Source organism: Xenopus laevis, chromosome 4L, assembly GCF_017654675.1.
Source record: "Xenopus laevis strain J_2021 chromosome 4L, Xenopus_laevis_v10.1, whole genome shotgun sequence".
Taxonomy (NCBI): Eukaryota; Metazoa; Chordata; class Amphibia; order Anura; family Pipidae; genus Xenopus; species Xenopus laevis.
In genome coordinates, this window is record NC_054377.1 from 85903835 (window position 1) to 85919209 (window position 15375).

At 39.0% G+C, this 15375-nt stretch overlaps 1 protein-coding gene across 2 annotated transcripts in view; it reads left to right on the forward strand.

The window, feature by feature from the left end:
- LOC108714274 (leucine-rich repeat, immunoglobulin-like domain and transmembrane domain-containing protein 1) overlaps positions 1–14574 on the forward strand; it is a 62130-nt gene extending 47556 nt beyond the window's left edge. The window contains exons 1-3 of one of the 2 annotated variants that reach the window (XM_018258345.2): positions 1492–1660; positions 7726–7846; positions 12221–14574. In XM_018258345.2, coding sequence (XP_018113834.1) covers positions 7840–7846; positions 12221–13470 — 1257 coding nt within the window. In that variant the 5' untranslated portion in view covers positions 1492–1660; positions 7726–7839 and the 3' untranslated portion in view covers positions 13471–14574. Of the gene's footprint in view, positions 1–1491; positions 1661–7725; positions 7847–12220 lie in introns of those variants that run through there. The other variant, XM_018258346.2, reaches the window with a different exon arrangement.
- Positions 14575–15375: the final 801 nt, after the last annotated feature.

Sequence of the window (15375 nt, forward strand, 5' to 3'; positions counted from 1 at the left end):
CCATTTCTTAAAATATAGAGTTGCATCCCAGATGGTCAGCCTCAGTGTACTAATCTCTGCCATACTGAGACATCTATCTCTGCTAGTACTGTGTCTACCATTGTCCCAGGTAGTCCTCAGATCACTGGGGGTCCTTCCTCTCTAGGATGCCTTTTTTCAGTTTGACGTGTCAGTGGCTTGCAGCTCCTGATTATTATGTATGAAGAGGCTTACAAAATGGAACCCACTTCCAGCAGTATAACGTCCTAGCCCCAAAGCAAAGATGACATTTTAGGGTGCCCTCTCTTCCCTTACATAAACTTGGGGACAGGACCAACAACTATGTGCACCCCAATACTAGTGCTTACGAGGCCCCTTTTCCTCCCCTGCCCCCTTGCAGTCATGCGGTCTGTTACCTCTGTAGTTAGTCAATAGAGATGCAGTGGCTAGCTCTATATTCACAGCCCCCTCTTTACTATGTAATGGCTTTCTTTCTCCCTTCATTCACATGCTTAACTACACGTGGAACAGAGCCCTTTGTCGACTGGTGGTGTTCTCTTGGCCCTGTATTCCTGGTTGCTAGATGGCTATAATTAAAGGATAATTTGATCTCATTTCATACATTTCTAGTGGCCCAGTAAGGTGCCAGTTGGTGCGGCAATGTTACCTCCACTCTGCCCCTGTGCACCTGGCACCTGGCATTGCAAGGATGCCTGCAGTTGGAGACCACAGTGGCAGAACTACCAGGGGTGCAGTGGGTGCGATCGCACCAGGACTCAACCCCCCTCAGGCCTGCCAATGGTTTGCTCGAAAGCAAATACGACAAAAAAATAGTAGTTTGGAGAGTGGTTATATGATCTAAGGTTTTAGGGTGAGCCTTCGAAAACAGCCCAACACTGGTGAAGGGAACCCTGGAGTTGCTGCCTTGGCAGGAGGCAACTGTAGCATCAGGGCTCCGCTGCATCAATAGGAGTACCCTATTTGGAACAGATGGCAGGAAGGACTAAGTGACACCAAGGGCAACTATACAGAAGTGCATGGAGCGCAATTCAACACAAGATAAATGTGGTATTAGGTGCAATTCACTGCAAGGAAAAGCGCAAGTTGCCTACTGCACTTGCGGACATAACAAGGTGTCTGTGGTAAGGTTCTTACCTTGCCTTATTACAGAAGCAGTGAAAGAACTAGGGAAATGTTTTTACATTTCTGTGTCTCTGTTTTGCACCAGCCACCTTACTCACCACCAAATTCTAATTCTGCCACAGGGCTGGGTGATCTTTCTAGATGTTTTCTCACATTGCTCCACTCCCTGATCTGTAGCACGATGACCACTGATTTTCTACTGGGCTTCTTTCATTCCAGAGAGGATCAATGCCTGCAACAAAGCACAAACCATTTTAGTCTGGTAATCTCAGAGTTGTTGTGGGTTTAAAGACACTGTCCCTCCTCTTGTTGCTAAGCCCGCCTCCCATTACCTTGCTCTACTGTCTGGGGAGGGCGAAGGCCACAAGTACAGCCTTCCACAACTCTGAGCCAAGGCTCACTCCCCCTCCTCCTCCTCTGTCACACCCAGCCCATGTCCCTTATCCCTGCTCACTTTTAGATGCCTTCCCTGGATTTCTTGACATCTCCACGACCTGGGAGAGAAGAGCTGAAGACAGTCCCTTTTCTAGGGGGCAAGGTAAGAAATGTGATGAACACTAGGACTGATGTTTAGAGGTATTAGACTTAGCAACTGACTCTGGGAACAACAAAAGGCAAACAGTGTTGAGTGCAGGCAGACGGAAGCCTGTGGCTGGCTGGATGAAGTATATTACTTGCTAAATAAATTAGCTTTAATTACTCTAATGTATCTGGAAAATAGTATTCAGGTGAAACAGTGTGTAGAGAGAAAGATGCACAACATCCTCACAGAATCAAGTACTTGATTTTATTTTGAAAGCCAAGAAAGCAGAGTTTCTCCCAAGTGCTTTGTATCTGTAACCTGAAAAGTTCTGTATCTATGAATCCCACTGGTACCTAAGTGGGCAATGTGTGAGTGCAACTTAACACTACAGCAACTAGATATTTGTTTTCATGTTTCTCACTACATCCCTGCACTGCAAATTTCTCAGTGGTTGCTATGGGTTACTGCACAGTTACTCCTATTGTAGTAAATGATCCCAAGAACTGATGCAAAATTGTCTTTACAACCAAGAAAGGACGGCACTCTGGAAAAAAAGCAGGTTTATTGCAAGGTCCTGCGGATAACAACCGCCTCACGTGTTTTGGGAATAAATCCCTTAATCATAGGCTTAATTGTCTTTAACTAGATTTTTAGAAAATCATGTGCATTATCCCGTTATATAAAATTCTTCTTAGTCCACCAGTTACAGAACATTGTGCGGTGATTCCTGCTATGCATTTGGCCACTTTGTGTTAATCAGTGTAACTCTGCAGTGCTCAGCTTCAAGGATTTGTGTTGTTGGTGGCAAAGATTCATATGGAAACAAATAGCATATAATCTGTGTCATACGGTATCTCTTTTGCTTTTATATTGTAAGCTCTTTTGATGCCCTCTTTATCTCTTGTGTAGTCTGCATTTTTTTATGTACTCTTTTATGTTTCATGTATACACCCATTATTGTACAGTGCTGTCAGTCAGGTATTTGACAAACAGTGCAGCAGGTAAGCAGTTTCTGGTACTTCCATGCAGATTCACTGCAGATTCTAGTATCTAGCACTTAGCATGAAAACATACACACATTTTGTGCCACAGTAAAAAAATAGTAGACAAAAATTTTACACGCAATAAAAAATCTATCTTGTATACGTTTTTAATAAGAGCATACCTAATTTGTTAAAAAACTGACATAGCAGTGAAAGGCAACATTAACCGAAAACATACAATAAAGCTGATAGTTTATCCACAGCTGTGATCACCCCAGCCAGTAAATTCTGGATGCCGGAAGTGGCCATTCCCTGGGAGCATCGCACTCAGTGTAGAGCTGTTTATTTGGGCTCCATGGAGATATCCTTCTCTTAGTAACCCATATTTAACCCCTAATAAGATAACATTCCAAGGATGGGCAGTTCTCCTTAACATAACATAGTTTTAAAATATAATGCCAAAATACATGCTTTCTACTTTGTGCAATTTCCTCTTCTTCTAAAAGCATTGTAAGATAACTTTCTAAACTGTTAAAAGTTGATTTGATATCTCAGAAGTATAAAAAAAATACAGCAATTAAAGTATTAGTTGTTTTGTTACAAATTTAAGTAAAACATGGGAAGCATGCTCTGTAGGGACTGGAGATTCTGCTGCTGCTCATGAATCAAATTGCAGCCAGTAATCTGGCTTACTGAGTTGCTCCTGGCAAACGTGAGAGGAGGAATTGAATTCAATTTCTACATTTTTAGAAATTCATGAAAAAAAATATTCATCTTTCACTGTTCTTGTTTCTATTTATGTTCTTCCAATACTATCCAAAGTAAGACTTTCCAGTCCACTCTATACTATGCCCTTATCAATTTCCTTTCTTATATTGCAGTCTTCCAAAGAGAGACATATTTCCTATTGTTTTGATCATTCTTCCTCTACTTTGTTCAGCATGAAAAAAATAAATTGACCTTGGTTCCTACCTTTTTGTCATGGAACGGAAATGATGGCTTCCTTCTCCCTTTGCTATAACTGTCCATCATAATAAAGGAAATGACTACAGCAGTCTTTTAAGCAGTTTATTGCAGTGTCCCTTCTTGCTAACAATTTGTGATGCTACATTTCATTAGAATGAAATTCACTAACTTTATATTTCAGTATCTTGTACTATTGCTTTTTCTGAATCTATGTTTGTTTCTTATTTTGATAAGATTTGATTTGATTTGACCGAACCAAGAAATGATTCTATGGAATACGTATAAAGCAAAAAGTGCTGAGATTTGGCTAAATCTCAAACTAAAACCTAGATTCAGTGGATCCCTAGATATGAGCAAGTGCCAGTGTAACTTTATTCACTTGTAAGTTGTTCTGTTTGCCAAGTAAGCTGCATGAGTCAGACTGTGTCTGTGAACATTGTAGCAGCCAGTCCCAATAAGGCTGCCCACAACATTCCTAGTGACACCTAGAATACTTGTCTCCCTATAGTCAGTCTGTCTGACTGACACTTTAATTAAAACCAGTTTTGCAACATTGGTAGTACTGTATTAGAAACAGCCATTGACAGACATGCTGAGAGCATACCTTTCCTAAATAAGTCTTTTGTTGCTTCTGACATAACTAACCCTCAGTAAATTCAACAAGAAAACAATAGACTCAACTGAAATATTATTTATTGATGCAATCAAAGGATTATGAAACACGCTAGCTGTGCCGTAATCCTGGCTCCTACGAGACAAGTTTTCCCCAGTGCATCAGTTGGCTGGATTTTAGAACACATTGCAAGTTATTTTTTTATTAATTGGGTGATCAGCTGTGGTATGATTGCACCACAGGGGTCCCCAACTTTTTTAACCCATGAGCCACATTCAAATGTAAAAGAGTTGGGGAGTAACACAAGTATGACAAAAGTTCCCGGGGATGCCAAATAATGGCTGCGATTGGCTATTTGGTAGCCCCCTGATAGCCTACATGAGACTCTGTTTGGCATTACACCTGGTTTTTATGTAAACAATAACTTGCCTCCAAGCCTGAAATTCAAAACTAAGCACCTGCTTTGAGGCCACTGAGAGAAACATCCAAGGGGTTAGTGAGCAACATGTTGCTCATGAGCCACTGGTTGGGGATCACTGCACAGCCAAAATAATTATATGGGGAAACATACACAGCTGTATTTCTACCTATCTCTACCTACCTGTCTTTGCTTTATGTTCTGTCTCTGTCTGTCTGTCTGTCTGCCTGTTTCCCCTCTATAATTCAGGAAAGATGCCATAGACCTCTCAGGCAACACTGGTCATATGGTTTCTTTTCTTTCACAGGGATTGGTTGGGTTTGCTGATGGTGGGGTTTGTGGATGTAGTAAATTATGCACTGGCAGTGTCGGACTGGCCCACCGGGATACCAGGAAAACTCCCAGTGGGCCCAGGTGTCAGTGGGCCTCTTGCTTCTAACCATTTGGCATATATCATGGTCATTCCCTAATTCTTTTTCGGAAAAAAGAGGCTTAATAATAGAGCAATAGAGTATAGTAAGTAGATAAAAAAACTTGGAGTTTAAAGAGGTTGAGTGAGTAGAGGCTGAGTGAGTAGAGGTTGAGTGAGTAGAGGAGGAATAATAGTTTGGAAAGTGGGCCCACGGTCTAAGGTTTATGGTGGGCCCCTGGCATCCCAGTCCGAGACTGTGCACTGGGATCCAAAATTGCCTTTATTTAGCAATTACATTTAGCAGATACATAGTGGTACCAACCTGAAGTTTTGATACAGGAAGCTGTAGACAAAATATAATTCAATGCAAACTTTTTGATATTCCTGTAATAACAAATGCAGGACATGATGCTTCCTGTATCACCCAGCATACATCTGTCCTATGCCTGACAAGCTGCCCTTTGCCTGTAACATGTATTACAGAATCATCCACTGGACAACCATCCCATGTGGTTCTCACAGGGCAGTCCTTAACTTTGACAGAACATAAAAGGGTAGTAATGTAACACTGGACATACACCTGTACCTAGGGTTGCCACCTTTTCTGGAAAAAAATACTGGCGTGGTACATGGTACATGGGTATACTATTATATGGTATTATAACTATGGCAGTGCATACAGGTCCTCCATGTAATACTGTGCCTGTAAGTGGTGGAGTTGTGACAGACTATGGTGCCATCTCAGTCAACAATCTATCTTACCCAAGCTTGTAATCCACCCACAATGCTGCAAGCTGTCTCCTTAGACCTCCTTAGGGAGCCATCTGAGGCAGCTTGTTGTTGCTGCCACCCCCCTCCCCCATACATTCACCTTTTTTTCACTGGAGGGGTTCCGGGGGGGGGTCCATGAGGGTGGTGGAGAGTGCCAGGACGTTAGCGAAGAGAGCATAATTGTGCTCTCTGCGCTAAAAGAGCAGAATTTCCATTTTTTGCCGCCCTTTGTACCTAGTGGGGCGCTGCCACTTTAGGCGAGTTTCTTAACTTGCCTCATTGCTGCAGCACCCCTGGATCTGTGCCTCCAAAGATGCCCCAATAGCTCCCCATCTTCTTTTCTGCTGATTCGCTGCACATGTTCTGTGCTGTTGTCAGTTTCTGAGCTAAGGGACCTACTCACAATATACTATATATATATAGAATATAAATATCATGTAACAAGGCTGATTAGTAATTAATTCAGATTCAATTACATGGCAGATCTAAAACCAGCTCAATTTGCACCATAATTTAATATTTAGCCATTAAGCATCAGGTTATGTATTAGACAAACCTTGTTTTCATTTACGTTCACATTCATAACGCACTATACAGCTTGTACACTCTCTAACACCTCTAACTTATAGCTGAGGCACATATGATGTTATATAGTTTTATTATATATATATGATCAGTACACTCTGTTGGAAGTGATAATGTGTCCTTTTATTTTACATAATGTAACATTCTATCCTATATATAAAACAATTCTTGAGAAAGGTCCTAATGAGGACCAAAACATTGGACTTAAATACAATGTATCAAAAATAAAAGGTCAAAGATTGTTTTAAGGGTGTGTTGGTTTAAAGATTTGTGTATACCTGTATATATATATACTGTATGGTAGGAAAGATGTTTGGGTATTATTCTAAATTGCACCAGTGCAATTATCCATAGCAAGTCAGATCTTTTAAACTGGCAGTAGGCTGTTTACTGAATGTACCAGTGTGTTATAGTGCCTTTTATAAAGGAGTTACAGTATATTGGTAATTGCAAAGCTATATCTTCACATTCAATGTATAATCTATACAATTGTGTATTATATTCAGAAATAGAAATATAGGGGAGTTCCTTTGTGGGTTTATTATCATTTCTTTTTTGCTACCTTAGAAATAAGTTGTTTATTGTAATTTTTCTTATCTGCTCTTATATTCATTTTTAATACATTTTCCTGCAATGGGAAATGGAAGGAAGTCTGATACTCAATAGGCACTTTAAAAATGCAAAAAATGTGGACTTTTACTGCCAAGCAGTTTTGTGGGGTTGTAGCTGTGTAGCACTAGCAATGGGAAGGAGGGACCTGTAATTCACTCTGCTACCTTTCAAACTCCCATAGGATCTGGAGTTATGAGTTCTATATACCCACACATAGCAAGAATTCTTTTCTTACCTTTGGTCACACATTGAGCCACACCCTACATTCTGTATAATGATCAACTGGCTAACAGACATTTTCATTACAAATTTCGAAAGTGCTGCAGAGGTAATGCTGTAACCTTGTTGACTACTAGTTTTTATGGGGTAAATAAGAGAAATATACTTTATAATATCTAATTTTATATAAGGCAAAATACATTTTATTTAAAAGTATTGCTTAGCTTAACTTTTTTCCTAAATGTTTGGTAACTGGTCCTCTCAGAAAAAAACAGCAAAAATGCCCCTCCCTAATGGAAGCCGACTCTACCAGTAGGTGAGTAACACACAGGGAAGCAGAAATCTATAACCAGTACAGGAGATATTAAATACACATAGAAATGTTTAAATAATTATGTAAAGCAAGTACATATTTGTGTTTCTCAGTACCTGTCTTCTTTTAAGTATCAAATAAACACACAATAAAAGTTACTTGTTTGTTTCTGTTCTCACATCTTTCAGGAACAACAATGACACACATAACAATCAGCTGGAGGCCTTTTTTTCAGTGCAACCATTACTAGCAACCTGGATATATTCTATACTAGAGCTACTGGTGCGCTCTAACTTCACGATATGTCTGGTAAGTATTTGTACAAGATACATTTTTTAAAGGAGAACTAAAGCCAAAAAAATAAATATGGCTAAAAATGCCCTATTTTATATACTGAAGTTTCAGGTCCTCAATAGTAGCAATGATCCAGGATTTCAAACTTGTCACAGGGGGTCACCATCTTGGAAAGTGTCTGCGACACTCATATGCTCAGCGGGCTCTGAGCAGTTGGTGAGAAGCTAAGCTTAGGGGTTGTTGCAAATTATCAAGCAGAAGATGAGGTTTGTCTGTAACTAAGAGGCTGATTAATACATTTTCATGCCAGTTGCACTTGTTTCTGAGCTGCCATGTAGTAATTATCTCTATAATCAGCCTTATATTGTGACATTTCTATTCTATGTGTACTGTATATTGTGAGTGGGTCCCTAAGCTCAGTAAGTGACAGCAGCACAGAGCATGTGCAGTGAATCAGTAGAAAAGAAGATGGGGAGCTACTGCGGCATATTTGAAGACACATATCTTTACTGCTAAAAACCACAGAAGAATGTTTAGTTGAATCTTGCTGAAGTGTATTGGAGTCAATGTGAAGGTGACATTTCATTGTGTTTTTAACTCTGCATGTACATCACCCTACCTTGTTACAGTAGCTCCTTTTTAATATTCTACAACTGTTCTTCAAAGGAAAAATGGGCTCCCATATTTACAACTGGATAGCATCTTAGATAGACAGCAGCATTGGCTGGGGAGTGCTTCTATCCATTGTTTGATGTGTAAGGCAAGAGACAGATCATAGGTCTGCAGTTTTTTTGCTGCACAACAGACTGCATGGTGACATTCTAGCGCAGTCACTGGGTACTAGCTGAGGAAGTTTGACTGTCCCTAGTTTCAAATTCACATGAAAGGTTTGAAGATTCCTTCCTGAATGAGGTCAGTCTGGAAGCATTTTTGCATGGGAAGACCACAGAACATTGTATCAACAATGTAATAGTCTGCATATAAAAATCCCGCGCCAGTCGTCTTTAATATAATGGGTCCAGTGACCTCCAGTCCTGGCACATGCCCAATAATAGCTTGTATCCTTGGACTTTCTGTATCAAAGAGTGAGTGGGACCCTGTAGGGCACTTTTATGGGGGAATGTAATATTGGTCGCTAATCAAAAAAATCATTCACTAGGCCCCCCAAGTGAATGTATTTACTTACCTGAAACCCCAGGCCGGTGCTCCTATCAGCAGAAAACTATTTCTCTCTTGACCCCATCCCATCACTCTTTCTGAAATATATTTTATACAAATATATACTATATAACATATTCAAATCATCACTATAAAGTATTACATTTCTGTACACCTTCAAGCATGTCCTTGGCACACCAATACTTAAAGGGATACTGTCATGGGAAAAAAAAATTTTTCAAAACGCATCAGTTAATAGTGCTGCTCCAGCAGAATTCTGCACTGAATCAATTTCTCAAAAGAGCAAACAGATTTTTTTATATTCAATTTTGAAATCTGACATGGGGCTAGACATTTTGTCAATTTCCCAGCTGCCCCTGGTCATGTGAGTTGTGCCTGCACTTCAGGAGAGAAATGCTTTCTGGCAGGCTGCTGTTTTTCCTTCTCAATGTAACTGAATGTGTCTCAGTGGGACATGGGTTTTTACTATTGATTGCTGTTCTTAGATCTACCAGGCAGCCGTTATCTTGTGTTAGGGAGCTGTTATCTGGTTACCTTCCCATTGTTCTTTTGTTTGGCTGCTGGGGGGGAAAAGGGAGGGGGTGATATCACTCCAACTTGCAGTACAGCAGTAAAGAGTGATTGAAGTTTATCAGAGCACAAGTCACATGACTTGGGGCAGCTGGGAAATTGACAATATGTCTAGCCCCATGTCAGATTTCAAAACTGAATATAAAAAAATCTGTTTGCTCTTTTGAGAAATGGATTTCAGTGCAGAATTCTGCTGGAACAGCACTATTAACTAATTCATTTTGAAAAATTTTTTTTTTCCCATGACAGTATCCCTTTAAGAAACCTTCCTCCAATCCAACTTTTCTCAATTAATATAGATCAATTTCACTCCTGGCCTCCTGAACTTCCAGCCCACCAACCATCTTCTTGAGCAATTTCAGTCAGGTGTCTGTATGGGTTACTCTACTAAAACAACTTTAACTAAAGTTATCAATGTTATCCATTCTGCCAAGGGCAAGGGACATTATTCCAAAATAATACTCCTTAAAGGAACCGTTCAGCGTAAAAATAAAAACTGGGTAAATAGGCTGTGCAAAATAAAAAATGTTTCTAATATAGTTAGCAAAAAAATTAATGTATAAAGGCTGGAGTGACTGGATGTCTTAACAGAACAGAACAGAACACTACTTCCTGCAATACTTCATCCCTCTAACTCTGCTAATTAGTCAGCAACTTGAAGGGGGGCCACATGGGATACAACTGTTCAGTGAGTTTGCAATTAGATTAGATTAGATTCAACTTTATTGTCATTACACAAGTACAAGTACAAGGCAACGAAATGCAGTTTAGGTCTAACCAGTAGTGCAATAAGCAGTAAGTGCAGGATAAGGTATAAATTATAATTGGTATGTACAAGAATGTTTACAAATAATAATATTTACAAGGTGATAATATTAATATTAATTCTCAGCATTCAGCTCAGATTCAAAAGCAACAGAAAATACCCATGTGGCCTCCCCTCAAGTCACTAATTGGTTACTGCCTGGTAACCTGGAAACCAAGAGAGCTGCAAAGCAGGAAGTAGTGTTCTGGCTATTATGTTACACACCCAGTCACTCCAGCCTTTTATACATTACATTTTTGGCTAACTATATTAGAAACATCTTTTATTTTGCATATGCTATTTATCCAATACTTATTTTTATACTGAACAATTCCTTTAATCGCTCTGCAACATTTGATACAGTTGACCATTCTCTCTTTTTAAAATACTTCTGAATGTTTTGTATGTGATTCTTTTTTTAGCATGGCTCTCATGCTATCTCTCTATGAGCACCTTCAGTGTTCATCTCACCTGGTGAAAAACCTCAAATCGATTCAATTTGATTAGAATTTGCAGATCGATCCTATTCACCTGTTTTTTGTTTTTTTTTAAAAAATCTATTTTTTTTTTGTTTTGGTTTTTTTTGTTTTTTTGTTTTTTTAAATAATTTTTTTTAATAAATTGGTGTTTTTTTTCGAGTTTCAAGTTGATGGGAGTTTTTAGAAAAAACCCATAAACTCAAAATTTGACCCTTAATAAATCTGCCCCTTAGGGGTATATTTATCAAAGAGTGAAGTTAGAGATCACCACAGCCCTCTAGAATGAAATTTCGCCACTCTCCATTCAATTCTATGGGATTCTTAAAAGAGTATTTATCAATGGGTGAAAGTTCATCTTTTGATAAATACGCCTTTCAAAATGCCTTAGAAATGAATTGAGAGTGGAGGAATTTCACTGTAGAGGACTGTGGTGATCTGCAACGTCACTCATTGATAAATATACCCCATAATCTTTATGCTGATGACACACAGATTCTCTTTTGGTGCCTTGATAGCCTGCTATTTGAGCAAAAATCACACAATGCCTTAATGCAGTTGCATCTTGGATGGCTACCTTAAACTTAATAAGTCCAAGACTGAACTGCTTATATTCCCACCCCTCCCTCCATTTAAAATAACAACCAACAATGTCACCTTATATCCAGCTTCCAAAGGCAGGTGTCCAGTAGTCTCTTTAGCCCCGTTCTTCAATTTCTCAGTCTACAATGGATTCCTGACCAGAACATACCTGACCCTTCCTCTGTTCCTCAACTCCTAAAGTATTTATCCGGCCCTTAAATTCTACAGGACGGACTACTGCAACATATTACTAGTTGGTCTCCCAGAATTAGTTGAAGACAAAGCTTCTGACAGCAAGGCCCACAAACAAACAACAACTGAAAGCCGCTGCAGTAAAAGCCTGGCAGAGCATTAAAAAGGAGGAAACCCAGAATCTGGTGATGTCCATGAGTTCAAGACTTCAGGCTGTCATTGCCAGCAAAGGCTTTTCGTCCCAAGTATTAGAAATGAACATTTTATTTTCAGTTATTTAATTTTTCCAATTACTTTTGAGCCCCTGAAATGAAGTAAATGTGTTAAAAAAGGCTTTAGTTCCTCACATTTCTATGCAATCGTTTTGAATTAAAGCTGAAAGTCTGCAGTTCAACTGCGTCTGAGTTGTTTAATTTAAAATTCATTGTGGTAATGTACAGAACCAAAATTAGAAAAAAGTTGTCTCTGTCCAAAGATTTATGGACCTAACTGTAGTACCAATCGTTCCTTAGATCTCAGATTACTGTCCACCACATTAAATTGCATACAATGTAAAATTGATATATGTTTATTCTTTTATTTAAGATCACCAATGTGCAAGAATTGGGCTTCTTTGGCTGATAGTGTTGGGAACACTTGCTAAAGGAATTGCAGACAGCTCATGTAACTGCATTAACCTGAAAAGTTTATCTGACTGGCCTGCCCTGGATTCTGAGCCGTGTTGCCTGAACCTCAGCCTTTCTGTGGACACAATTGACTGGAATAATTTTACTACAATATCCAGCTTGCGGGTTCTTGACCTATCTTACTCTGGTATTAAAAAGATCACGGATTTAGAAGAAGGGAGAAAGTTAACAAACATTGAGAAGCTGTATATAGATCACAACCATCTCAAAGAGCTACCTGGTGGATTTTTGAGTAATGCCCCCAACCTGAGGGTTTTAAATCTTGGATATAATCAGCTTGGCCATCTTCCAACAAACTTCTTGCGCGTTTCTAACAACATAGAGGAGATAGATCTCAGCTACAACAACTTAACTTCAATCTCACCCTTCATTATTCGATCTTCCCTCTCTGAGCTAGGTTTCCAGAATAACAGCCTGGAATGTACCTGTGCCCTTTATGACCTCCTTGAACCAACGTTCCATGGCAACAATGTCAGTAGGGTTCTAGAAGAACTGATTTGTTCCTCTCCAAGAGATGTTATTGGATTACAAATTATAAATGTTCGAAGAAATAACATCTGCAGGTCCCACAGCCTAACTGTTGTGATAATATGCATCCCTCTCATACTTGTTTTAGGACTCATGTGTTGGTATGTGTGCTGTCGTAGACAGAAAGGCAGTTACTCTAAAACAAGGAGAGAATGTAGTCTGGCTACAGTTGATCGCAATGGAGCTGGTAACATGGGAGATTATCACCATTATGAGCCTCGCCAGCAATTCATTAAGGACAGAAGAGAAATTGATGTCAACCAGCTGAATGATCCAATACTATTAAAGCCCTCTGCTGCATTACTTGGCAGCAGCAGAGATCTTTATGAAGAAGTGGAGATAAAACTGGGTACCTCTTCAGAACCATTAGTGGAAGGAGAAGGTCATATTAACAGGGACAGTCATGGATTAATGCTGGCTGTTGAGGGGGAAGATGATATAGATAGAAAAGCAGGAGATGAACTTGAAGTTGAAACTGTAAGTGTAACAGAAGTTATGAAGGACTCAACAGATCGTGAAAAGTTTTATCTGAACCAGTCTACAGACTACTATAGCCTTGTTCCAGGAATTGAGTTGGAAGACTCAGATCATTGTGAATATGAAAGCGTTGACCTCTCTTAAAGGGACCTTTTAATATTACTGATATGGGAGCTAGCTCTTGTGACAATTAGTAAAAAAGTAAAATGCCTTGAGTTCTAAAAGTACACAAAAAGCATCTGGCATTCTGTATTCCTGCGACTACTACTAGACAGAGGGGAAATAATGAAGATTTTTTTATTATTATCAAAATGTAAAAGTATTATTATGTATTTCCATGATGTTTGCGAGGATATTTATTTTGGAATATTTCTTTATGGTCAAAGCTAAACAGACCCAAGGGGACATTTTGCTTAGATTTATTTCAATGTGCAATTTCACTTCTGTTGTAAGGAAATCTACCAGGAGAAGCTCCGTTTAAGCAAAGATGCCCAAAAGTTCTTAACTGTAAGGGTTTCTTTAGCAGCAGGTTATGATGTAAGAAAAAGCAAATGTTTTAACAAAAGAACCTATACTTGGAAATGCCTTATATACTTATGACATTATAAGCACAAATTAAGCAAAGATTACACTTCAAAAGAAGCTACCAGCTATCCCTTGAGCCACAATCTGCATTACAATAAATGATAAAGTGCACATACCACACAAAGATATGGAAGCATATTTTGAACTGGATAAGATATAAGTTAAAAATGATAGTTAAATATAGCGGTGATTGTGTGTCACATGCAACACAGCAAACATTTCATTGGGAAGATGATATGACCATACATATGCTCCAAATAATTTAAGGACCAATATCAATAGGAAATGAGAAAACACTCAATGCAGTTACACAACATTCGTTTCCTTTGCACTTTCAAAAATTTACACCGTATCAAGAAAGAATGACATTTGTAGCCATTAAACCATTTAAGTAGATTGCAAAATGTACAACACTGGTTTAAACTATCACCCTGCTAACCCCTTAAATTATAATTTATGGTTTAGTGGCAACATGCAACTTTACATTATCAAAGGGCTTTGAAACGGAAAGGAAAAATATTTTCCATATTCAATTTGTCCTTTTTTTTTTATTTCTGAATCAACCACAGGTAGGGGTATTTTTGATTGTAAGTTTGTACCTATATCTCTGTTTCTTTTCAGCAGTGCTAGATGCACTAATAAACAGAGGAGAATGTTTTGTTATTGGTGGTGTTTGTTTTATTCTGCTTGTTTATCAACTACATCAAATGGGAACAAGTGTGTGTATGTTACATGCAAATAGAATAAGGTCATTCCAATACATCTTTCTTGCTGGGTACAATACGGTATTGCCATACTGATGAAATTGCCTGACTGTGTAGATTCTTCATGAGTAATCACCAGTGTGGCAAAGGCTGTGGCCTAGTTAGATTAAGGTAGGGCAAAGTGTGCAAAGTCCTGTACATTAACAATAGTGGGAGCACTTACCGACCCTTGCATAGCTCCAGCGTGCTACATGTAAACCACAATCCCACACAGCTGATTCTAACAAAACATCTTGAAATCACGGAGCACCAAGGAAGCCAGCGTCCATTCGTTAAAAGGATAGTAGTTTATTGAACATAGTTTAAAATCCAAATCAGCATGCCACAGACATATTGTGGGCTGCATTCTTTACGCGTTTCGTGGCTTCCCGCTTCTGATGAAGTGGCGGGAAGCCACGAAACGCGTAAATATGTCTGTGGCATGCTGAATTATCCTTTTAATCAATGTACACTGTCTTGCTTGGTACTCCGTGATTTAAAAGTGTGCAAAGTACAGCATATCATAAGCAGCCTTCCAGTAGCTCTTTCTTCAGTAGGTAGGGCTATCACTGTTGAAACATCACACTGTATTATCCCTCTTGTATCTAGAATGCAGACTTGCAAATGATTATTGATTACTGTTGGAAATGCATGAATATAGGAAATGGGATTAAAGGAACAGTAACATCAAAAAAATTAAAGTGGTTAAAAATAAAAATAT